The sequence below is a fragment of the Bos javanicus genome, chromosome 9, assembly GCF_032452875.1.
Source record: "Bos javanicus breed banteng chromosome 9, ARS-OSU_banteng_1.0, whole genome shotgun sequence".
NCBI lineage: Eukaryota > Metazoa > Chordata > Mammalia > Artiodactyla > Bovidae > Bos > Bos javanicus.
In genome coordinates this window covers 70781516-70806559 of record NC_083876.1, presented here as the reverse complement: position 1 = coordinate 70806559, position 25044 = coordinate 70781516, and the positions used below count along the sequence as shown (strand labels likewise).

The 25044-nt window shown below is 39.2% G+C and overlaps 2 protein-coding genes and 1 pseudogene across 2 annotated transcripts; all 3 read left to right on the top strand.

The window, feature by feature from the left end:
• The first annotated feature begins 2348 nt into the window (after nt 1–2348).
• LOC133254450 (trace amine-associated receptor 4-like) lies at nt 2349–3592 on the top strand. The gene has a single exon (XM_061428697.1). The coding sequence runs from the start codon at nt 2549–2551 to the stop codon at nt 3590–3592; it is 1044 nt and encodes a 347-aa protein (XP_061284681.1). The 5' UTR covers nt 2349–2548.
• Nucleotides 3593–12955: 9363 nt separating this feature from the next.
• TAAR5 (trace amine associated receptor 5) lies at nt 12956–14321 on the top strand. Its single transcript, XM_061428696.1, has one exon. It carries the CDS (start codon nt 12956–12958, stop codon nt 13967–13969), a length of 1014 nt encoding a protein of 337 aa, XP_061284680.1. The 3' UTR covers nt 13970–14321.
• Nucleotides 14322–22582: 8261 nt separating this feature from the next.
• Nucleotides 22583–23909, top strand: LOC133254366 (trace amine-associated receptor 6-like; annotated as a pseudogene).
• Nucleotides 23910–25044: the final 1135 nt, after the last annotated feature.

The following is a 25044-nucleotide window of genomic DNA, read 5'->3' as shown; positions in this document are numbered from 1 at the left end:
TTTTCAAAATTATTATTTCAGTGTCCTTGAGTCTGTTTATCCATTCTGTAATTTTTTCCCTGAAAGAATGAAATTTGAACTAAAAAGTAATACAGTTTTTGCTTCTCTCCAGAACTGCTAGTAAATATTTCTTTTTACCTCCTGGTAAAATTAACAATTTTCTGTACTTTCCTTAGGCCATTCTTTGCAGTGTTGTCATTAATTTGATCCTTTTTTGAAATGTCAGTAATTAAAAAAAAAAAAATAGGTGTAACAACAATGTCCCATGATAAAAGTCAGATGCCATAGAGGAGTTAACTTTACATTATTAAAAATTACTGTTATTAAAAAATTCTTTCCTGGAGGTGAATCTTCAGTGAAAAGGAATCTTTACCTTGTTAAGTTTTTAAATAAAGTCCTGTGCACTTAATAATTTCCTTCTTTTTCTTCTGGACTATTTTCTTTTTTAACAAAGCAGTAGACTAGTAGTTATACTTGCATTTGCTTATTTATTTTGCAACTTTTAACTAAGACGATAAAAGCTTAATTATCTTTAATATTCTCTTAAATCTTCCATGTCTTAACTTTTAAAATAAACATGTTTTATTCTATCCTTTTGTCTTAATATGATACTTAAATGCTAAAATATTTCTCTAATATATACAACCATTCATCAGAAGCATGAAATAATACTATTAATTTCTAGCAGCTGTTTCATAACTTGTCTTCCAAAATAAAACAAACAAAATTCACTTTACAAACCAAGGAGGTTAAATTATATTAATCCGTTGTTCACGGACTTTTCCAGGCAAGAATACTGGAATGAGTTGCCATTCTTTACCTGTAGGGAAGCCTATTAGTGACAAATGTATAAGTTATTTTGTGGTAATTGTTAGATATTTTTCAAAGTAATTTTTAAAATAATTAAAAAAATTTTAATTCACAAGAGTAAAAGGATAAAAATAATTTTAAAAGTTAATTTATTAAAGAAGGTGATTAGGTATTTAAGATTTTATTATATGAATATCAGAGTTTAGGAACCAAAATGATAAGTAATCAAATAATTAGTGCTGGATACTCTGCAGTTTAAAAAACAGTTGAATAAATCTTTGTCTCTTATATGTTACTCTCTACATTTTGGTTTCTCAAGTTCAACTCAGCTGCATAATATTGGAATGGTTTAGTTAAAATATATCTTAAGAATAATACTAGTCTAAGAAATTAATTCACTATACCCAGAGCAAACAAAATGTGCCATAATGTTAAGGTTTCAAATAATGCACATTGGAAAAAATTGTTAACCTATGGTTGCAAGTATTGTAAATGTAAATATTATCTTCAAAGTTACATGTATTCTCACTAGTATCTTTTCCAAGTAAATCTGGCAAGGACTTGCTGGTGGGTTCATTTTCCCAATGGACCAGTGCGTCTTCATCTATTCTCAGGCTAAACTCCATTCTCCAACCTGACCTTAGATCTTATGAATGCTTGTCATTGGTCATCAGAGTTATACATCCAGTCCTAGCTCTGGAAAAACAAGTCAAACCCTTGTCATACTCCAGATGAGTCAGTCCCATTATTTTCACATTTTAAGTACAACAGCATAAATTACATAAAGTAAAATCAATGAGCACCCTATATGTCAAATTTGTTACCAATGTGAGACTTAAAGTCTGTGGACGAGATGACGTTAACTTGAATGTGAGTTTATAAATGAATGTGGCTGCCAAATGGAAGGAGACAACCCAGAGAATTTCACAATCTATCATTTGAGATATTTCCCACCCCTCTTTGGAGGCAATTTCTGTATAATCTTGTAGGCTTTAGAGTATTTTTAGTTACATATATTGTTCTAAACTCTGAAATCTATATTGACCACATTGAAGAGAACAATATTTTCTTAATTGAAGAGTATGTATTAAATGGCAGGATCCAAAACATTTGCAAATATTCACAAGAGAAATTTTAAAAAAAGAAGAAGATGCATAATCTTTAGATCACAATTATTGTTTAAACTCAGCATTAAAGAATACTTCCTGAGGTCCTGGTAATTCTTGAGGGGAATTATCCAGTAAATCAAATTGATTAATAAAAGTGGGACAGGGAAAAATTTTTGATCTGCCCATGTCTTCAGAATCCTGAATAAGGACAACATATTGGTACAATCAGAACATGCATTTACCTAGATTACTTAGGTGGTTTTAACTGGCTTATTTAGGTGTTGGATGACAATATTCATTTAGTTGTATTTAGTCCCTTTCTAATCAAGGAATGGTCCTTAGACTAATAGCACTGGCATTTCCCAAGAGCTGGTGAGAAAAGCAGATTCTTAGTCCCCACCCCAGAACTAGAATCTGTGTTTTGAAAAGATCTCTAACTGATTCATCTGCACATTAAAGTTGGAAGCAGCACTCACGGTCAGTAGGGAGCTTATCCCAGGATTGAAAGTGCAGTTAGTTGGACCTCTCTGAAAAGATGCACTATTTTTATTGTTTTTCCTCTTTCTTTCACAGGAAAGAGAGGAACAGTATTTCTGCAAAAGACTCATAGTACCCACAAGACAAAGACAATGAATTCACTGGACCTTTGGAACCCTTCAGAAGTACAATTCTGCTTTGCTCTGGTGAACAATTCATGCCCTAGAAACATGAGGTCTGGGCTGAGTGCCTGTGCCTTGTATGTTGTCATGATCGGTGCCATAGTAATGACCATGCTGGGCAACTTGGTTGTGATCATTTCCATTGCCCACTTCAAGCAGCTCCACTCCCCCACCAACTTCCTGATCCTCTCCATGGCCACCACTGACTTCTTGCTGAGCTGTGTGGTCATGCCCTTCAGTATGATCCGGTCCATTGAGTCCTGCTGGTACTTTGGCGATCTCTTTTGCAAAGTCCACAGCTGCTGTGACATCATGCTCTGTACCACTTCCATTTTTCACCTCTGCTTCATCTCAGTGGACCGCTACTATGCTGTTTGTGACCCTTTGCATTATGTCACCAAAATTACCATCTCTCTCGTAGGAGTCTTTCTATTCATCAGTTGGTCTATTCCCATCTTTTTTGCTTTTGGCCTGGTATTCTCAGAATTAAACATAATTGGTGCAGAAGACTTTGTTGCAGCCACTGACTGTACAGGTTTATGTGTGCTGATATTTAACAAGCTCTGGGGGGTGCTGGCCTCCTTTATAGCCTTCTTTCTCCCTGGGACGGTAATGGTGGGAATTTACATACATATTTTCACAGTAGCCAGGAAGCACGCTAAGCAAATTGGCACAGGTTCTATGATGAAACACATTGGGTTGGAAAGCAAAATGAAGGCATCAACCAAAACAGAAAGCAAGGCCACCAAGACTTTGAGCATCGTCATGGGAGTATTTGTGTTGTGTTGGCTGCCCTTTTTTGTCTTGACAATCACAGACCCTTTCATTAATTTTACAACGCCTGAAGATTTGTACAACATCTTTCTCTGGTTGGGCTATTTTAATTCCGCTTTCAATCCCATTATATATGGTATGTTTTATCCTTGGTTTCGCAAGGCGTTGAGGACAATTGTCTCAGGAATGATCTTCCACCCTGACTCTTCCAACCTAAGCATATTTCCTGCATGTGCTTAGGTAATGCTCTCCATTTTCTACAGTTCTTTCCTACTAAGGAAACTGGATGTTCTTTCTCCCTAGAGGTAAGGGAGTGGATTGACTAGACAAGGATATTCTTCCATTTGGTGTAATAGACACCCATGTATTAGTCACTCAGTTGTGTCAGACTCTTTGTGACACCATAGATTATAGCCTGCCAGGCTCCTCTGTCCATGGAATTCTCCAGGCAAGGATACTGGAGTGGGTTGCCATTCCCTTCTCCAGGAGATCTTCCTGACCCAGGAATCAAACCCTGCATTGCAAGTGGATTCTTTACCATCTGAGCCACCAGCTGATGTAATAGACACTTAGGTAGAAGCAATAGATCTAGCCTTCTGGTTATACCAGGGTTCCCAAAGTGGTCAATTTCTGGGGTTCTGGGAGACCTCCAGTAAAAAGACACTCTCTCCCAAGACTTGTTGACTCCCAAATTTACAAAATTAGAGGTTTAGATTTTCACTCTTTTGGCATGTCAGATGGGGATCTTCTTTTTATCCTGTAAACATCAAAAGAGGAGACAGTTGGACTTCACACTTTTAATAGCCATGTAGAGTTTATCTAAGTCTTTCTTGAGATTATTACATTTTGGGAGAGTGGGGAGAGCTTGAGAACACTGTGAGGCTGAAGTACAGAGCATGTGAGGACATGGAAAAGGAGAAGGAAGCAGCTGCAGTTGCTTCCAGTTTTACTGATTCTGATTTAATCTCAAAAAAGATTTCAAGTGGCTTTTGCAATAGTTTGATAAAATTGGACTGTCTCATTAAATGAGCAGAATGGATAAAGAAGGATTTTAGGAATGTATTCTTTCTCTAACATATGTTTTTGGTCTATATAGTCACGTGGCCTACATGTATAAATACAAGTGCTGTGGACATCTCTTTGGCTATGTGTGCACATTTTATTCACCAAGATTAAGCTTCATTCACAAAACTGAAGTTCTTTCCCTCCCCCAGTGTTTTGGTTAATATTTACTGCCAATAATATTTACTGTTAATATTTAATATATTTGGTTATATATTTTTGGTTAATCATGTACCTCAATGATTGTCTTTTCTCCTCCTTCTCCTACCCTAGAAACTTATTTCATCATGTTGTGTCCTTTGTGATCTTTTCACCCTCACACTATTACTCTGTCTCTCTCACCCAGTGGTCCTTAGCCTGGGACAGTTCTGCCCCTTGAGTGCATTTGGCAAAGTCTAGAGACATTTTGGGTTGTTATAGCCAGTGAGGGAGTTCTACTGACATTTTAAGGGTAGAGGTAAAGGATACTGACAAAAATCATACAATGCATGAAACAGCCTCCCTGACAACAAAGGATTATCTGGCCCCAAATTTCAACAGTGCCATGGTTGAGAAATTCTGCTCTAACTTTATTTAGCCTCACAGCTTCAATTACTATCTCTCCATGAATTTCTCTCTAACATATTTATTTTCAGTCTTATCATTTCCCTCAAATTTGAGTTTCTTATTTCTTACTACCGGAGGAGGATCTTTTTGGGTGCCCCAATAAGATTTTAAATTCAATGTAGCTGACATCTTCCTTCTATGTTCCCTGCCCCAATACTGTCTCTTCTGGCTCCTGCTTTGTACTGGAGTTGCATGCTTAGTCATTCAATTCAGTTCAGTTCAGTTAAGTCACTCAGTCATGTCTAACTCTTTGCAGCCCCATGGACTGCAGCACACCAGGCCTCTCTGTCCATCACCAACTCCTGGAGTTTACCCAAACTCATTTCCATTGAGTCGGTGATGCCATCCAACCATCTCATCCTCTGTCATCCCCTTCTTCTTTTGCCTTCAATCTTTTCCAGCATCAGGGTCTTTTCAAATGAGTCAGCTCTTCGCATCAGGTGGCCAAAATATTGGAGCTTCGACATCAGTCCTTCCAATGAACACTCAGGACTGATCTCCTTTAGGATGGAATAGTTGGATCTCCTTACAGTCCAAGGGGCTCTCAAGAGTCTTCTCCAACACCACAGTTCAAAAGCATCAATTCTTTGGCACTCAGCTTTCTGTATAGTCCAACTCTCATATCCTTACATGACTACTGGAAAAATCATAGCCTTGACAAGATGGATCTTTGTTGGCAAAGTCTCTACTTTTTAATTCATTCAGTCACGTCCAACTCTTTGTGACCCCATGGACTATAGCTTGCCATGCATCTCTGTCCACGGGGTTTTCCAGGCAAGAGTACTGGAGAGGGTAGCCTTTTCCTTCTCTTGGGGGTCTTCTTGACCCAGGGATCAAATCTGGGTCTCTTGCACCAGAGGTGGATTCTTTACCATCTGAGCCACCAGTACTGGAGTTAAGTATGCACAAATGTGTTGGTTGTTCATGTAGATTATGAGCTTCTTGTGTGTAAGACTCTTTATATTATTCATCTTTGTATCCCACAGTGATTGGTATAGTTCCTTTCCAATAAATATCTTTGGATGCATTCATTGGATAACCAAAACAGAAACTTTGAGGAAAATGGGAGGGAGTTCCTCAAATTCACAGAAAGAAACAATGATAAAGGATATTGGACAGTGGTGGCTCCTTCTCCTGGCAAGGAAGATGGGGAAAAAGTCCATTTGTAAAGAAGGAATTGAACTGAATTTAAAACATGTTCTAATGGGCTTTGGTCATATGTGTACAATGTTGTGCTGGGAAACTTGAGGACAAGGCCAGAAGAGGCACACAGTGGAAAATTACTGACCAGCTCAGAAACACTTGCAACATTCAGACTACAATTTTCATGTTCATACAGTGAACTTCCTGAGGATAGACATTAAGTCTGTCCTTTCCTAATGCCTCAGTAGTACAAGTGCTCTATAGAAAGGTGTGGTTGTACAGAAATATTGTTCACTATTCTATGTATTAACAGATTGAAGTTTTCATCAGTAGTACAAGTGCTCTATAGAAAGGCGTGGTTGTACAGAAATATTGTTCACTATTCTATGTATTAACAGATTGAGGTTTTCAGATTTATTTATTTTTAATTGAAGGATAATTGCTTTACTATATTGTATTGGTTTCTACCATACATCAACTTGAATCAGCCACAGCAGACTGAGATTTTTTTTTAATGTAAATCATTAATAGGCTCATTCTTCCAGCCTAAATGGAATATAGTCACAAACTTAGAATCTGTTCACATGTAGTTAGAGCAACATATTCATCAACCTTAGGTGTTTTTTTTTTTTTTTTTTGCAGAAAGTAAGGTTGTTTTTCATAACAATAACCAAAAGTCATTGGCAAATTGCAAAGAGAAAACTTGTTACCTTAAGCATGTATGTATTTGCTACAAATAAGTGTGTATTTGATTGTAGTAATTCTTACAGTGATATCAGAATATTTGGTTAACCAATCCCCTCCCCCCATTCTCTGACCTGGTAAAATGATATCACACGTCTATGCAATACAGCTAATCCTAAAGTTTCCAATATTCATATAGGTAAATCCTAAGGCTTTTGTGAAACTTTTTACTTTTTTTTTGAATCTACCCTTGCTTCAGTGTATCTACTGAGGAAACTACTCATTATTTTAAAACACCTTTAACAACATCTCTATTCAGTTGGAGATCCCCAATACCCTCTTGATCTATGTGTTCTATTGAACATTCATAGCTTCCCAAATTTAGTACTTGTAATTCAGTAATTTGAATATAACATATTTAAGTACTGAGATGTTTCAGCAAATTACTGTTATCACAGTACAATATATGAAATCAAAACTGGACATTAAGATGCTTAATAGAGAATTAGTTTATTCTCTTCTGAGAGCAGTAATGTAGTCCTTCAGGAGGAGATTTTCTCCACCCATAATCCTGAAGGCAGTATTTGGAGGGTAAAGCACTTCTTTTGGAAAATCAAAAGAACAGGGATAGTTCCTCAGACTTCAGACCAAGTTATACCTCCTTTCAGGGCCTGATGGGCAGTAGACCACTATATGATAACAGGAGCACTTTATAATCCGCTTCCCATGATAAGCCTCTTTTCCTCTTTGAGAATTTAGCACAGATGTTTGGGTTGCTGATTCTAAGGGGCTGAATAGGAAGGGCAGCCATTCACTCAGCACATACTTCTTTTCTCCTTAAGATCACATAAAATGTGTTACTTAACATCAAGAAACTGGGGTCTGAGGCCATGGGGTGGTCCTTTTTGTAGACCACCTAGCTTTTTTTTTTTTTTTGCCCACTAGGAGCCAAGCTAAATAGAGAAGAAATGAAGGAGCAGGTAGAAGCTTCTACCGCAGTCACAATCATTTCTTACCTCAATGGAGGACTTATGTAATTTTGAAAGGGTGTCCCATGAATGTTAGTTCAGTTGTTTCACAAAACAGCTTCACATGCTTTTCTCAGGCCAGTTCATATAAAAAGTGAATCATCCCATCCTTATTCCTAATCCAAAATAGATCTTCTATCTAGGTATTATCTAGGATGAACAGAGTAGTCATTTTCTCAAGAGCATGGTAACTGCATGGACACTTTGCTCTCTTTATTAAAAACCACTCAGTTCATTAAACATTTATTGGCCATCTACTATGTGCCAAGTGCTGCTCTGAATGCTTGTGGTTCTGAGATGAATAAAACAAATCCTGGCCTTAAGAAGCTTATGATCCGTCATCACTCAATTATACTGCAGGAAGCTAAGGAAGTATGGAAGAGGAAAATTTAGCCAGGTTTGGGATTTAGAGAAGACTGCCTGCATTTTGGAAAAGGAAATGGCAACAAACTCCACCATTCTTGCCTGGAGAATCTCATAGATAAAGGAGCCTTCTGGGCTATAGTCCATAGGGTCACAAAAAGTTGGACACGGCTGAAGTGACTTAGCAGCAGGAGCAGCAGCCTGAGTTTTAGGCCAAAGGATTGTTATCATCAGGCTCATTAAAGAACTCACTTCCAATCACTGACTGCTGCTGCTGCTGCTGCTAAGTTGGTTCAGTCATGTCCGATTCTGTGTGACCCCATAGATGGCAGCCCACCAGGCTCCTCTGTCCCTGGGATTCTCCAGGCAAGAATACTGGACTGGGCTACCATTTCCTTCTCCAATGTATGAATGCATGCTAAGTTGCTTCAGTCGTGTCCGACTCTGTGCAACCCCATGGACAGCAGCCCACCAGGCTTCTCTGTCCACGAGATTCTCCAGGCAAGAATGCTGGAGTGGATTGCTATTTCCTTTTCCACCAATCACTGACACAGGACTGCAAAGTTTGAGCTTATAGAGAAGTCAATGGTTAGCTGTTGTCTCTGGCTGACTGCTGCCTCGGTGCATCCTTCCAGGAATTTGGTGGGATACCTGAGGCTACCATTGGTCAGCAGTGCCAGCTGACAGGAGTGAGGCCAAGCTGGAACCTGTTACCTCTGTTTGTCCACCACTGTCGTTGTTTAGTCACTAAGTCATGTCTGACTCTTTGTGACCCCATGGACTGCAGCACACCAGGCTTCCCTGTCCTTCACCAGCTCCCGGAGTTTGTTCAGACTCATGTCGATTGAGCTGGTGATGCCATCCAAACATCTCATCCTCTGTGTCTTTCAGGAAAAACCAGCAGAATAATGACTGCAGCTTCATTTCTGCCTTCCAAATCTCCCCAAAGTTCCTCTAACTTGGAATCATATACATAAAGAGATTCTGGGAAACATATTTCTCAGGCTGGCAGAGCATAATTCATCACAAGGACTAAAATAAGCGAAAGAAAAGAGCAGCCAGATATTTGTGTAAGAATAGAACAAGTTTGGCCACGTGATGTAGGGAGACGAAACTGCAGAGATGTTGGGAGTGAACTGGGAGCACCTTCTGTGCCTATTAAAGGCTGAATTTCACCCATTAGGTGAGGGGGAGGCATTGAAATAGATTGAAATTTCCAATACTAGATTTTAACTGTTTCCTCCCCATCATATTATGCTTTGGTTTTAATATACATAGGAATGAAAGGATGCAAATTAGAGACAATTCAGTATAAGTATTATGTATAATACCACCTTTCCAGGATTATTGCTGAGCTAGGAAGTGGTTACATATAAGCTGTGTTAGCTGCTCCTGTCTCTCTTTACACACTAGTCAAAATAATCCATGTGGACTATTGAATGGCCTTTGGGATACCAGATGTGGCTTGTTTAGAAGAAGGAGATGAAAGAAAAGATGTAAAACTAGGAGCTGGTATTCCTGAACAGTCTGTTTTGTGGTCTTGGTTGAGGAGAAATTGTAGGATCTACTTCAAGGAAATACTTGTCCCTAAATCTGTATTGACTAGGAAAAGCTTATTTTTTTCTAATATGCATTGTTTTAGAGGTGAGTGTATTCATATGATATTAATAGTTGAACCTCCAATTCGCAAGACAAATGGATTGTGCATCTTCTTGTGCTTGTCTTTTACGTCTTAGTCAGTCACCTTAAAACCACACACAAGGCAAGTTTCTGACAGTCAACACTGGATGTGTCCTTGACTTTGCAGAGAAGGGGGAGGTACATGCCAAATTCCTTTCTTTCTTTTTGGACTTTCCACCTTGTCCTACAGGCCCTGCTGCTAGATATAATCCACTGAATTCTATCATTTTTGTGACATCAGTTTAATTTGCACTGTGGAATGATTTCTCCAAGGCTGCAAAGAGACATTCCATCCTCTGGATATTTGGTACCAAGAAACAGAAATAGCAGAGTATGATTGAACATTTTCCTCGATATTATCTCTGTGATATACAGACATATGAGTCTAATCGTAGATAGTCTTATCAATGGGGAAACAAAGGGAGGAAGAGGATCAGTGATGACCTAGAAAGTGGCAGAACGGGAATCTAACTTTGCTATGTCCAGGTGAACTGTTTCACCTTCTGTGATTTCTTTAACCAGCACAAAATGGAGAGCTTAAAAAGAATCCATGATGAATCCAATGTAGGAGTCACAAACCAAAGGGCTTATGATCAATTATTCTCAATTACTTCTCATGCTGGGAGAAAAATACATAATCTTAAAGCAGAAGGGATATATGGAACATACTTAAAGTAAAATTAAGGAAAATAAAATGTAAATCCAGTGTCTTTAAATTTCATCTCTAATTAATTAGCAGGATAAATGATCCTATATTGAGAAGGAGCCTTAAACTACTGAGACTTGTGAACTGTGCAAACTAGGTCCCTGGGTACTCCTTCAGTACTAATTTGTTTCGCATGCCGAAATAGAGGAGCAGCTTCTATTTGGAGTATAAAATCATTACCTGCTTGTACATCTGCCATCTTCGCTAAAGGAAGTGAGTGCTATGTACCTTATGTCACCTGCTAAAAGAAGACCTCCTTTCCATGAAGTGATTCTGACTCTTCTGTAAGTAGCTTAACAGCTCAGGGTACAATTTTATTAAACTTTGTTTAGAATTTCACAGACTAGTGACTAGACTAGATAGTAAAATGCTTTTTTTATTTGTGACAGTTCCCCCAGGATGTGTAAACATTGTGTTATCTTTAGAACTTGTGTAGCACGCAGAGCTAAAATAGGGTAATTCTATTCATTTAATTATTTGTATGCTGAATTCTTTTCCTGAGGAGAGTTGACACTTAATTCAGCAAGCTTACTCTTTGCAGGGAAGGGATGGAGACACAGATGTTGAGAACAGACTTGCGGATGTAGCAGGGGATGGTGAGGATGGAACAAACTGAGAAAGTATCATTGACATGTATCCACTATCATAACCAGTGGGAGGTTGCTGTATACCACAGGGAGCCCAGCCTGGTGCTCTGTGATGACCTAGAGGGGCAGGACGGTGGGAGGTATAAGGGAGCTTCAAGAGGGAGGGAGTTATAGTTATGACTGATTTGCGGTGTTGTACAGCAGAAACAAATGCAAAATTGTAAAGCAATTACCCTCCAATTAAAAAATAAATAATAAATGGAATATATTTTAGTAATAAAAAATTCAGTCTTGCAATCTGAGACCACATTGATGGACCTTGAGGGCGTTATGCTAAGTGAAATAAATCAGACAGAAAAATAAATACTGTGTGATCTCACTTATATGTAGAATTTAAAAAAACAAGCTCATAGATACAGAGAACAGATTGGAAGTTGTCAGAGACTGGGATTGAGTGAATGGGTGAAGGGTGTCAAAACATTCAAACATCCATTTATAAAATAATTAAGTCATAGGGATGATGACTGAAGTTAATATTACTGTACTGCATATTTGAAAGTTGCTAAGACAGTAGATCTTAAAAGTTTTCATTATAAGAAAAATTCTGTAACTATGTGCAATGTTGAATGCTAACTAAACTTAGTGTGCAAATCATTTAATAATATAAATATATAGAAATATCAAAACATTATGTTGTTCTTGAAACTAAGTTAAGATTACATGTCATTATGTGTGTGTTAGTCGCTCAATCATGCCTGACTCTTTGTGACCCCATGGACTGCAGCCCACCAGGCTCCTCTGTCCATGGGATTTTCAGGCAAAGACACTGGAGTAGTTTGTCATTTCCTTTTCCAGGGGATCTTCCTGACCCAGGGGGATCAAAGCTGGGTCTCCTGCAGTGCAGGAGATTCTTTACTGACTGAGCAACCAGGGAAGTCCCATATGTCATTATACCTCAATATAAATAAATAAATTAAAAACAGCTTACTCAGTTGATTTTATTGACAGTTTATTTAATTCTTAGAAGGAGGAGCCAAAAGTTACATCTTCCCAACTAATGATTTATTAGCAAGAATTAATTCTTCCCTGGTTCAGACTCAAAAATAATTTTATTTTTCCCCAGTTTTATTTAGAAATAATTGACCTACAGTGCTGTATAAGTTGAAGTACTGTATAATTTAAAATTTCTCCTTGTGAGGAGAACTCTTAGGATTTGCTCTCCTAAGAATTTCCACGTATAACATACAGCAGTGTTAATTACATTTATCATGTTGTATTTTATATCCCAGGTACTTATTCATCTTATAACTGAAAGTTTGTATCTTTTTGACTATTTTCATCCAATTCTCCCTCATCATTTTAATCTCGCTTTACATTTGACAGCAGGTACATTTTCAAAATGGAAGAGACACCTCTCAATAATTTTATACTCCCTACTGTGAAATAATTAGCTTTTTATTTGAGGAAATATGTACTTACATCCTTCTTCTCTTTACTTAAGGATATTGTCTCCGGTAGTTTTAAAAGTGCTTAGTCAGACAAACCAGGGCTAACAGAAGTAACTCTTCTGGGACCTTGAGTCCCATGCTGTATTTAATTTTCAAGGCACAGTTGATTCAAATCTTCCTTTGGTTCTTCCTGTAGATCTCACTTTTTAGTCGTTTATCAGATAAATTTTGTTGTTGTTGCTGTTGTTGGGGACAGGCAACTCTTCCCAGAAAGAGAAGAGGAGGAGAAACCATAAATGAGTGTGGTCCTCAACCAAGATGCTGAAGAACGCCCCGAGACTTTCTGCTACCAGGTGAATGGGTCTTGCCCCAGGACAGTCCATCCCCTGGGCATCCAGCTGGCCATCTACCTGTCCTGTGCAACAGGTGTGCTGATTACAGTCCTAGGAAATTTGTTTGTGGTGTTCGCTGTGTCCTACTTTAAAGCACTTCACACTCCCACCAACTTCTTGCTGCTTTCCCTGGCCCTGGCTGACATGTTTCTGGGTCTGCTGGTGCTGCCCCTCAGTACCATCCGCTCCGTGGAGAGCTGCTGGTTCTTTGGAGACTCTCTCTGCCGCCTGCATACCTACCTGGACACCCTCTTCTGCCTCATCTCCATCTTCCATCTCTGTTTCATTTCTATTGACCGCCACTGTGCTATCTGTGAGCCCCTACTCTATCCCTCTAAGTTCACGGTCAGGGTGGCCCTCAGGTATATCCTGGCAGGCTGGGGGCTGCCAGCAGCTTACACCGCCTTCTTGCTCTACACAGACATGGCAGAGAGAGGGCTCCACCTGTGGCTGGAAGAGATGCCTTGTGTGGGCAGTTGCCAGTTGCTGTTCAATAAGTTTTGGGGCTGGCTAAACTTCCCTGTGTTCTTTTTCCCGTGCTTCATCATGATAAGCTTATATGTGAAGATCTTTGTGGTTGCAACCAGGCAGGCTCAGCAGATCAACAACTTAAGCAAAAGCCTGGCTGGAGCTGCCAAACGTGAAAGAAAAGCTGCCAAGACCCTGGGCATCGCCGTGGGTGTGTACCTTTTGTGCTGGCTTCCCTTCACTGTCGATACGATGATCGACAGCCTCCTTAACTTCATCACACCACCGCTGGTCTTCGACACGTTTATCTGGCTTGCTTACTTCAACTCAGCCTGCAACCCCATCATCTATGTCTTTTCCTACCGGTGGTTCAGGAAGGCGCTGAAACTTCTCCTGAGTTGGGAGATCTTTTTGCCACGGACTCCCACAATTGATTTGTACCAAGATTGACCGAATGCAGGCTTGTTGTTTTTCAGCCACTAAGTCATGTCTGACTCTTTGTGACCCCATGAACTGCAGCACCCCAGGCTTCCCTGTCCTCTACTATCTCTCAGAGTTTGCTCAAACTCATGTCCATTGAATCAGTGATGCTATCTAACCATCTAGGGAAAGGGTTTTGCAAAAAGCACGAATGGAATGGTGAAGGTGAGCTGTGTGGTGTTGGGAGTGTGGGCAGGCTTCCAGGGCAGCATGGTTTGAGCAGTGGGGAAAAAGACAAACTTCTTATTCTGGGAAGAGATACAGCATTCTTCTCCTTCGATGTTTCTATAGAATATACGGAAAGGAGAGAGTGCCATCCTCTAAATGTTTATTGGATATTTCAAAACTCTGTGCAAATATTAATCTCCTCATTTATTACTTCCTTGGAGACAACTAAGATGCAGAAGTGAAGGGAAAGAAATACAGAGGGCAGTTTTCTGAGCTCCTGTCCTGATCCTGCAACCTGGCAGCACCAGGTCAGGCTATTTTGACAATATCTTACCCCTTCCCTCACAAATCAAGGGTTTGTACTCTTTGCTCTCTAAGATGTCCTTAAGTTAAAATAATTGAGCTTTGTATAACTGAACTTTGGGAAAGATTGTTTGCATACTAATTTTGCATCACTTTTCATAATCATGGTCAAATGTTCAGACTGTCTCTTTTTAAAAATGGTCCCTTTAAAAATGCTGTCTCCTTGGAACCGAGTTGCTAAACAGGTTGATGATAAGCCAGGTTTGTTTCAATGTCTGTTCCAATGCTCAATGAGTAAATGTATTATATTCTTGAAGGAATGTTTTCTTCTTTTTTCTTTAATAATTGAAAAATGAAAATGTCTGGTATATTTGTAAAGTGATGATGCTCCACATCTCACCATTTTAATATTTTCTCCTTTTAAAAAGTCATACAAGTTAGACCCATTTTTCCAGAGACACTGGTATGTGTATTTTCTACAGAAAAATAAGTTATTTATGCCACATGCTTGCTCAGAATTGAATCATTCTTTACAGGAGCTATTATTAGGAAGGATGTGTCTTTTATGTTCATATTGTTTCTGTTTTCTTCCTAAATATTTCCCTAAAGGTCTCTAGTCAGTCTAATTCCATATTTCTTAGTGAATTTTTCAGATTAATAATTACTTACTTGGAAAACTATTTGTAAATTAATTTTAAGTGTCTAGTGTACAGATATATAGATGATATTATAGATGCAGATACAGACATAGACATAGCAATCAATAAATAAAGAAGCAAAAGTCATATTTTGGCAATGAAGTTAGCTAAAGTGGATTTCTTTCTTTTAATTTTTGATGGAAGGATAACTCTTACCGATCCCACTCTTTCATAATTAAAAAATACATTTGTTGTAAAAATATTTTCCAATATATTTTTAATGTTTTTACTTTTATTTTTTAACAGCAAAAACATTTTGTATTGGGGTATAGCCAATTATTGTATTAACAATATTAATAATAATGTATTAACAACATTGTATTAACAATGTTGTGATAGTTTCAGGTGAACAGTGAAGAGACTCAGCCATACATATACATGTATCCATTCTCCCTGAAATCCCCTTCCCATCCAGGCTGGCAAATAACATTGAACAGAGTTCCATGTGCTATACAATAGGTTTTTGTTGGTTATCCATTTAAACTATAGCAGTGTTCATGTACACACTGCTATATTCAATGTATTTTTTAACACTTAATACTTCTTTGAAAGTAATTATTCTTTCTTTTGCATTTAACTCAAGCATTATGAGATAAATTACAAATGAATTACAAATTCAAATTATCTTAGTACTACAGTTTTGAAACTTTAAGGAGCTTGGAATACTGTGTCTTAGATGTAACAATAAATATAATTTGCAAAGTATGTCAGTCATTATTTTTAAAAACACATTTTCCTCTTCCCTTCCTAGAATACATCGATACCCATTCCCAATCCATTAGGTATGGTGCTGTCTGTCCTGAAAGTAAGAATACTTAGCAGCTTCACAAAGTGGAACTCTACAAGTCACTCACATCCACACAGCAGGAAATGATTCTGCTTTTGTATGAACCTGACCATTATTTTTCCTCTAAATATCTCTCAATTTAATTACATTGTTTTCTTACAATTTAGTCAAATCAGGTTATAGCTCATCCCAGCAGGTAGCATCTCAGAATATAGAAAACACATGAATGTATATGTGCTCAGTCACTTCAATCACGTTTATTTGCAACCTCATGGACTGTAGCCTGCCAGGCTCTTCTATCTATGGAATTCTTCAGGCAAAAATACTGGAGTGGGTTGCTGGGCCCTCCTAAAGGGAATCTTCCCAACCCAGGGATCGAACCCAGGTCTCCCTCATTGCAGTCAGATTCTTTGTATTGCTTCTGAATAGCTCTGTTCTGTAAAGTTAGTTCTGCAGAAGGCATTGGGAACCAAAAGGTCACACAAACAGTGGCCTACAAAGTGTGTGAAAGCAGCTGGTCCTTCCCCCACAGACCTTTACAGTTTGCATGGATTTCCTCTGCAACTCTGACGGCTGAAAATTTGGAATTGTAGGGAAAGGATTTGAGAATCAAAGACAAGGAACACATCATCCTCAGTCTTGGCCCTTGGCACCTATCACAGGATGGCACTGAGACTTTGTCTTCTCTACTTCCGCCTCTATTTCATGCTTCTTTCTGACTGCAGTCTCCCCTGTTCCCTAATCCCTGGGAAGTAGCAAATGTTCCAGGTCCACTGATGTTAGGCTTGGCCATACATGTTCTGATAATTAAAATATGGGTTAATGTGGTGTTCAGTTCAGTTCAGTCACTCAGTCATGTCTGCCTATTTGCGACCCCATGGACTGCAGCACGCCAATTTTTCCTGTCCATCACCAACTCCCAGAGCTTACTCAAACTTATGTCCGTAGAGTCGGTGATGCCATGCAACCATCTTATCCTCTGTCATCCCCTTCTCCTCCTGCCTTCAATCTTTCCCAACATCAGGGTCTTTTCAAATGAGTCAGTTCTTCACATCAGGTTGCCAAAGTATTGGAGTTTCAGCTTCAGCATCAGTCCTTCCAATGAATATTCAGGACTGATTTCCTTTTGGATGGACTGATTGGGTTCAAATTCTGATACATACACTTAAGAACATGAGAAAACAGGTAAATAAAACAATAAAATAGCAGTACCAACTGAGACAGTACCAATTAGCTGAGACAGTGATTTTTCTGAGGAAGTCATTTTAAAGCTGAGGCCTGAAGAATGAGAAAGAACCTGTGAAAATCCGAGGAAAGAGTGATGCAGGCAGATGAGAGTCTGTGCTAAGGCCCTGAGGCATCCTGCTGGGGTAATGAGGGGATAGGAGTAGAAGCTCAGAGCATGGAGGCTCAGAACATAGAATCTGGAGCTAAATGGCTTAGATACAAATGCCCAAGGTCATCATTTACTAGAAGTGTAATCTTAGGCAAGTTATTAGCTTCTCAGTTTATCAGTTTTTTCATTTTTAAAATAAGGATAATAATACTTCTGACTTCATTTTTTTTGCACATAACCATATTATGACTTAATACATGTAAACAAAACCACTTATATATACTGTTTGCTGCTTGCTACCATTATAATGATGGCTGCATTAAAGTAACATGTCTTGCTCACCTTAATCTATTCTCTGTGAATCACAGAAGATACTTGTGGGTGTGTCTGGAATATCTATCATGTTTTAGGATGCACACATCTGTATGCCTACTGATTAAAAGTTGTAAGCCAAGGGCTGTGACTCAAATTCCAACAAAACTGGTGTGAAGATAGATGTACAGTAGGCTTTCTGAAGTTATATTCAGTTCAGAAATTACAAGTGACAGTGATGAGAGAATTTGAAAAAGAACTTCAGAATATTTCCACATTTCTGGACATGCACAGGGTAATTATCAAGAGACTAAGAGAGAAGGAGAGATGGAAGAAGGAAGATTAAAAAAACAGAAAACTGACCGAGTACTCTGACATAACTAAAATCTTGGAGTCCTGGCTGAAGACACTAAAAAGGAAGGGGTTTCAATAGGAGAACTAGACCCCCTGATAAGTCTATAATTTCTTTAAAAGTGGAACATTTTCCCACAGATAGAGGGAAAACTGATTATGGTACCTTAGCTCTGAAATCTAAAAAAGCCAAAGCAGCATACTACATCATGAGCCACACATGGATGGTCTGAAGCACATAGAGAGAGGGTCACCAGATTCACAGATCTCAAGTGGATTCAAGCTTAGGGCAATGTGAACATTTTTTTTCCCATTATGAGAAATGTCCATCTCTCACCAGATAGAATATACAAAGACATCCCAATGTGCTCACATGGAAACCAGGTCATCTGCTTAGCATCCTGGAATGCTGATGCAATTATGCGAGAAAAAGAGTGGGGGGAAAATGAGTGCTATTGTTGCATTTAATAAAATAATCACAAAATTCTAACTTGATAATATGGTGAATTATATTAATTGATTAGATGGAGAAACAGTGGAAACAGTGTCAGACTTTATGTTTGGGGGCTCCAAAATCACTGCAGATGGTGACTGCAGCCATGAAATTAAAAGACGCTTTCTCCTTGGAAGGAAAGTTATGACCAAACTAGATAGCATATTCAAAAGCAGAGACATTACTTTGTCAACAGAGGTCCGTCTAGTCAAGGCTATGGTTTTTCCAGTGGTCATGTATGGATGTGAGAATTGGACTGTGAGGAAGGCTGAGCGCAGAAGAATTGATGCTTTTTGCCGGGAGCCAGCACGGGAGTTCCCACCCATGACAAAGGTCATGTGGAGAGGCCTGACATGCAAAGGCGAGTCAGGACTCGAGGGACCCCCTGGATCTGCCTGAGCATCTACCCCAAAACCACAATCTGTCTGTTTTACTACTTTACGACTTTCACCAACTCCTCTGACATTAACGGGGGGGGGGGGGGGGCTATCCCTGATCAACTTTCTCTGAAGGAAATCAACTTAGAGCTCTAGTTCATTAGCCTCCTGGGCATATTAGGAGTGTTTCAATGCAAACCCCTCAGATGGCTCTCTCACTTGCCTGACAGGTTTACCTGGACTCCTACAGCTACGCATACGATTGTTTACAGCCTCCCAACCTCGAGAGGCATGGGAAGCTTAAGATATTCAAATAGTATAGAGCCTCTCAGAGAGTTAGAAATTGTTAGAATAAAACTAGTAGAAGATTTCATTGTTGAGCCAATGCTTGCTGCCAAGTTTCCACATCCCCTGTATTATGTCCTTGGGACTATATTAATTAATATAGTTGGTATATAGAAAAAATAAGTAGTGGCCTTGGTGCTAACAACTTTAGACCCTTAAGGTAATAAATTCTTTCCTTGTTGTAAACCCACTGCACCTCTGCCCTATAGGAATGCAACTTTATCTAACACCGTCAGAGGATGGCGCCAAACTTTAAAATAATTACTCTTAGAGAAAATAAGTCTCATGGTTGACAAAACTTTATCAGAGTCATAAAATGTTAACAGGCCTTCTGGCCAGAAGATGATGTAAATCACCTAAACCATTTGTATACGGTAAGAGTATACGGTAAGTTTGCAGAAAAGAAAGGCTGGTCTCGATAAGGATAAAAGACTGCTGACTTTGCATGATTTTACACCTCCTATTATCCTCTATGCACAACTTAAGGTATATAAGCTCCCTTTGAAAATAAAGCTACGGGCCTTGCTCAAAGCTCCGTCTCCCCGTGTCATTCCCAGTCCAGGTTCGATGCACGATACTGGATGCTTGGGGCTAGTGCACTGGGACGACCCAGAGGGATGGTACAGGGAGGGAGGAGGGAGGAGGGTTCAGGATGCGGAACACATGTATACCTGTGGCAGATTCATTTTGATATTTGGCAAAACTAATACAATTATGTAAAGTTTAAAAATAAAATAAAATTTAAAAAATAAAAAAAAAAAAAAATAAAATAAATATATAATTAAAGCAAAAAAAAAAAAAAGAAAGCTATGGGCCTTGCTCAAAGCTCGGTCTCCCCGTGTCATTCTTTCTTGCTTCCTTTTCTCACCTTTTCTTCTTTGTTCTTCCTTCAGGACAAATAATTGGAGTGCAGGGGCCCTCTGAGACCGCTTATTTGCCCAGGCTTCTAAGACCCACTCGAGAAGGTGCCTAAGGTGGGGCACCTTCCGCTATTCAAGAGGGCACCTGCAGCCTCCACGGTTAGTGCAAACCTGGTGTCACAGGTTTTATTGGCTTTCCACATAAACCAGTTATACTGAACCTCTGATCTTTCTCCTTTTATCTATCCTTTTAATCGCCAATGCTGTCCTCCCGAAGGAATCCCTGGATCCAACCGGGGCTGGAGCCGGGTAGCTTTTGAACTGTGGTGTTGGAGAAGACTCTTGAGAGTCCCTTGGACAGCAAGGAGATCCAACCAGTCCATTCTAAAGGAGATCAGTCCTGGGTGTTCTTTGGAAGGACTGATGCTGAAGCTGACTCCAATACTTTGGCCACCTCATGCGAAGAGTTGACTCATTTGAAAAGACCCTGATGCTGGGAGGGATTGGGGGCAGGAGGAGAAGGGGATGACAGAAGATGAGATGGCTGGATGGCATCACCGACTTAAAGGACATGAGTTTGGGTGGACTCTGGGAGTTGGTGATGGACAGGGAAGCCTGGCATGCTGCGATTCATGGGGTCTCAAAGAGTCAGACATGACTGAGTGACTGAACTGAACTGAACTGAACTGAATGTTAACACAATTTCCACTCTTGGCATTGATTGAATCAAATGTATCATCTTTTTATATATTGATACATTTGGTTTACAAACATCTGTTTAGAATACTTGCATCTTTGTATATGAGTGAGATATCCTCTCATTTTCATTTTTCATGTGATCCCTGGTGTGAGGTCATTCTACATCACACAATGCCTTATAACTGGAGATTATTAAATATAAGTTTCTTCTCTCTGTTCACACCTAGCACTATAGGGACTCCACTGTAGATATTTTGATATGGGCTTTGGGTGCTTTATTGACTACACCAAAGCCTTTGACCATGTGGATCACAATAAACTGTGGAAAATTCTGAAAGAGATGGGAATACCAGACCACCTGATCTGCCTCTTGAGAAACCTATATGCAGGTCAGGAAGCAACAGTTAGATCTGGACATGGAACAACAGACTGGTTCCAAATAGGAAAAGGAGTACATCAAGGCTGTATGTTGTCACTCTGCTTATTTAACTTCTATGCAGAATACATCATGAGAAACCCTGGGCTGGAAGAAGCACAAGCTGGAATCAAGATTGCCAGGAGAAATATCAATAACCTCAGATATGCAGATGACACCACCCATATGGCAGAAAGTGAAGAGGAACTAAGAAGCCTCTTGTTGAAAGTGAAAGAGGAGAGTGAAAAAGTTGGCTTAAAGCTCAACATTCAGAAAACTAAGATCATGGCATCTGGTCCCATCACTTCATGGCAAATAGATAGGGAAACATTGGAAACAGTGTCAGACTTTATTTTGGGGGGCTCCAAAATCACTGCAGATGGTGATTGCAGCCAGGAAATTAAAAGACACTTACTCCTTGGAAGGAAAGTTATAACCAACCTAGATACCATACTACAAAGGTCCATCTAGTCAAGGCTATGGTTTTTCCAGTGGTCATGTATGGATATGAGAGTTGGACTGTGAAGAAAGCTGAGCGCTGAAAAATTGATGCTTTTGAACTGTGGTGTTAGAGAAGACTCTTTAGAGTCCCTTGGAGTGCAAGGAGATCCAACCAGTCCATTCTGAAGGAGATCAGCCCTGGGTGTTCTTTGGAAGGACTGATGATGAAGCTGAAACTCCAATACTACGACCACTTCATGTGAAGAGTTGACTCATTGGAAAAGATGCTGATGCTGGGAGGGATTGAGGGCAGGAGGAGAAGGGGACGACAGAAGATGAGATGGCTGGATGGCATCACCGACTCGATGGACATGAGTTTGAGTGAACTCCGGGAGTTGGTGATGGACAGGGAGGCCTGGTGTGCTGCGATTCATGGGGTCACAAAGAGTCAGACTCGACTGAGTGACTGAACTGAACTGAACTTAGGTATTTCCTGGGGGTTTTTGTCATTAACTCCTCAGACATTCTTGAGGGGGTGGGGGTAGTAAAGGTAACTAATAAATAACAAATCACATGTATCTCACTAACTTTGACAATGAGGAATAAATCCAATATCCAGTCCAGGTAAAAAATTTTTTCATAAATTACAAGGCAAGACATTTATTGTGGCAAAAGCAAATTTGCCACAGATTTGCTTAAATTCTTATTGGATATGGAAAGTTGTTTTTAACTATATTCTAAAGAATAAAAATAAAATAGTAATTATTAATAGTAGTATTTATTGAGAACTTAACTTGCATATATTATTATTATATATGTTCTGAGCTTAAAATTAAAACAGATATATGACAGGGCATTATGATAATACCTGATAGCTGTAACATGGGTATTTAGTTAAGAGACTCCTCTCTCTTCAGAAGATAGAAAACTGCTCTATTTTATGTGATTGAAAAGGGCAGAACATCTCCAGGTGTTTACATGCTATTAACAGCACCATCATGAATAGCAGTTCATCCACCCCTGCAGCTGTGCAGCCCTGCTACAAGCACCTGAATGGATCCTGTGTGAAAACCTCCTGCTGCTGCTTCTGCTGCTAAGTTGTGTCAGTCATGTCCGACTCTGTACGACCCCATAGACGGCAGCCCAACAGGGTCTTCTGTCCCTGGGATTCTCCAGGCAAAAATACTGGAGTGGGTTGCCATTTCCTTCTCCAATCATGAAAGTGAAAAGTGAAAGTGAAGTCGTTCAGTCGTGTCTGACTCTTTGTGACCCCATGGACTGCAGCCTACCGGGCTCCTCTGTCCATGGGATTTGCCAGGCGAGAGTACTGGAGTGGGTTGCCATTGCCTTCTCTGAAAACCCCCTACTCACCTGCATCCCGGGTGATTCTCTACTTGTTGTTTGGCTTTGGGCTGTCCTGGCCATGTTTGAAAACCTCCTGGTGATGACTGCCATCCTTCATTTCAAGCAGCTTCACTCACCAACCAGTTTTCTCATCACCTCTCTGGCCTATGCAGACTTTCTAGTGGGAGTGACTGTGATGCCCTTCAGCATGGTCAGGTCTGTGGAGAGCTGTTAGTACTTTGGAGCTAGATTTTGTGCCCTTCACAGTTCCTGTGATGTGGCATTTTGTTACTCTTCTCTCTTCCACTTGTGCTTCATCTCCATTGACAGGTACGTTGCTGTTACTGACCCCCTGGTCTATCCCACCAAGTTCACGGTGTCTGTGTCAGGGGAATGTGTCAGCATCTCCTGGATCCTGCCCACTGGGTACAGCGGAGCTGTGTTCTTCACAGGTGTTCACAAGAATGGGATAAAGGAATTAGTAAGTGCTCTCAGCTGCACTGGAAGTTGTCAGCTTGTTATAAATCAATTTTGGATTTTGATAGACTATTATTTTTGTATCTACTTTGGTTATGATAATTCTGTGTAGTAATATATTTCTTGTGGCTAGACAACAGGCTATAAAGATTGAACATATTCCTAGCAAAGTAGAAGGATTATCAGGCATATACAAAACCAGAGTGACTAAGAGAGAGAGAAAAGCTGCTAAAACTCCAAGTATAGCATTTTTGGTGATAGCATTTTTGATCTCATGGTTACCGTATATGATTGATTCATTTATTGATTTTTTTGGGGGGGTTTATAACACCTTCATATGTTTATGAGCTATTTTGCTGGTTTGGTTATTTTAATTCTGCTCTAAATCCTTTGATTTATGCTTTATTTTACTCTTGTTTTAGGAAAGCAATAAAAGTTATCATAACAGGCCAAGTGTTAACAGACAGCTCATCAACCATAAACTTATTTTCTAAAGAGAGCTAATTTTCAAACCTAGGAATTTAATGATTTATTTGGAATTTCTCAGTAACTGTGGCATGCAATACATTGCATAAAATTGTTCCATTCAGCTGGGGAGGAGAAACGATACCTCAGTTTCTGCAGCATCACCTTCATGCTCTTACTTTTTTTTTTTTGCGTGGATTTATCTCTGGGCTTTCTATTTTGTTCCATTGATCTATATTTCTGTCTTTGTGCCAGTACCATACTGTCTTGATAACTGTGGCTTTGTAGTAGAGCCTGAAGTCAGGTAGGTTGATTCCTCCAGTTCCATTTTTCTTTCTCAAGATCGCTTTGGCTATTCGAGGTTTTTTGTATTTCCATACAAATTGTGAAATTATTTGTTCTAGCTCTGTGAAGAATACTGTTGGTAGCTTGATAGGGATTGCATTGAATCTATAAATTGCTTTGGGTAGTATACTCATTTTCACTATATTGATTCTTCCAATCCATGAACATGGTATATTTCTCCATCTATTAGTGTCCTCTTTGATTTCTTTCACCAGTGTTTTATAGTTTTCTATATATAGGTCTTTAGTTTCTTTAGGTAGATATATTCCTAAGTATTTTATTCTTTTCGTTGCAATGGTGAATGGAATTGTTTCCTTAATTTCTCTTTCTGTTTTCTCATTATTAGTTAATAGGAATGCAAGGGATTTCTGTGTGTTGATTTTATATCCTGCAACTTTACTATAGTCATTGATTAGTTCTAGTATTTTTCTGGTGGAGTCTTTAGGGTTTTCTATGTAGAGGATCATGTCATCTGCAAATAGTGAGAGTTTTACTTCTTCTTTTCCAATTTGGATTCCTTTTATTTCTTTTTCTGCTCTGATTGCTGTGGCCAAAACTTCCAAAACTATGTTGAATAGTAATGGTGAAAGTGGGCACCCTTGTCTTGTTCCTGACTTTACAGGAAATGCTTTCAATTTTTCACCATTGAGGATAATGTTTGCTGTGGGTTTGTCATATATAGCTTTTATTATGTTGAGGTATGTTCCTTCTATTCCTGCTTTCTGGAGAGTTTTTATCATAAATGGATGTTGAATTTTGTCAAAGGCTTTCTCTGCATCTATTGAGATAATCATATGGTTTTTGTTTTTCAATTTGTTAATGTGGTGTA

What these genes read in the sequence shown, in the direction of transcription:
- LOC133254450 (XM_061428697.1), top strand. Translation starts at nt 2,549, where the DNA reads ATGAATTCACTGGACCTTTGGAACCCTTCAGAAGTACAATTCTGCTTT.
- TAAR5 (XM_061428696.1), top strand. Translation starts at nt 12,956, where the DNA reads ATGAGTGTGGTCCTCAACCAAGATGCTGAAGAACGCCCCGAGACTTTC.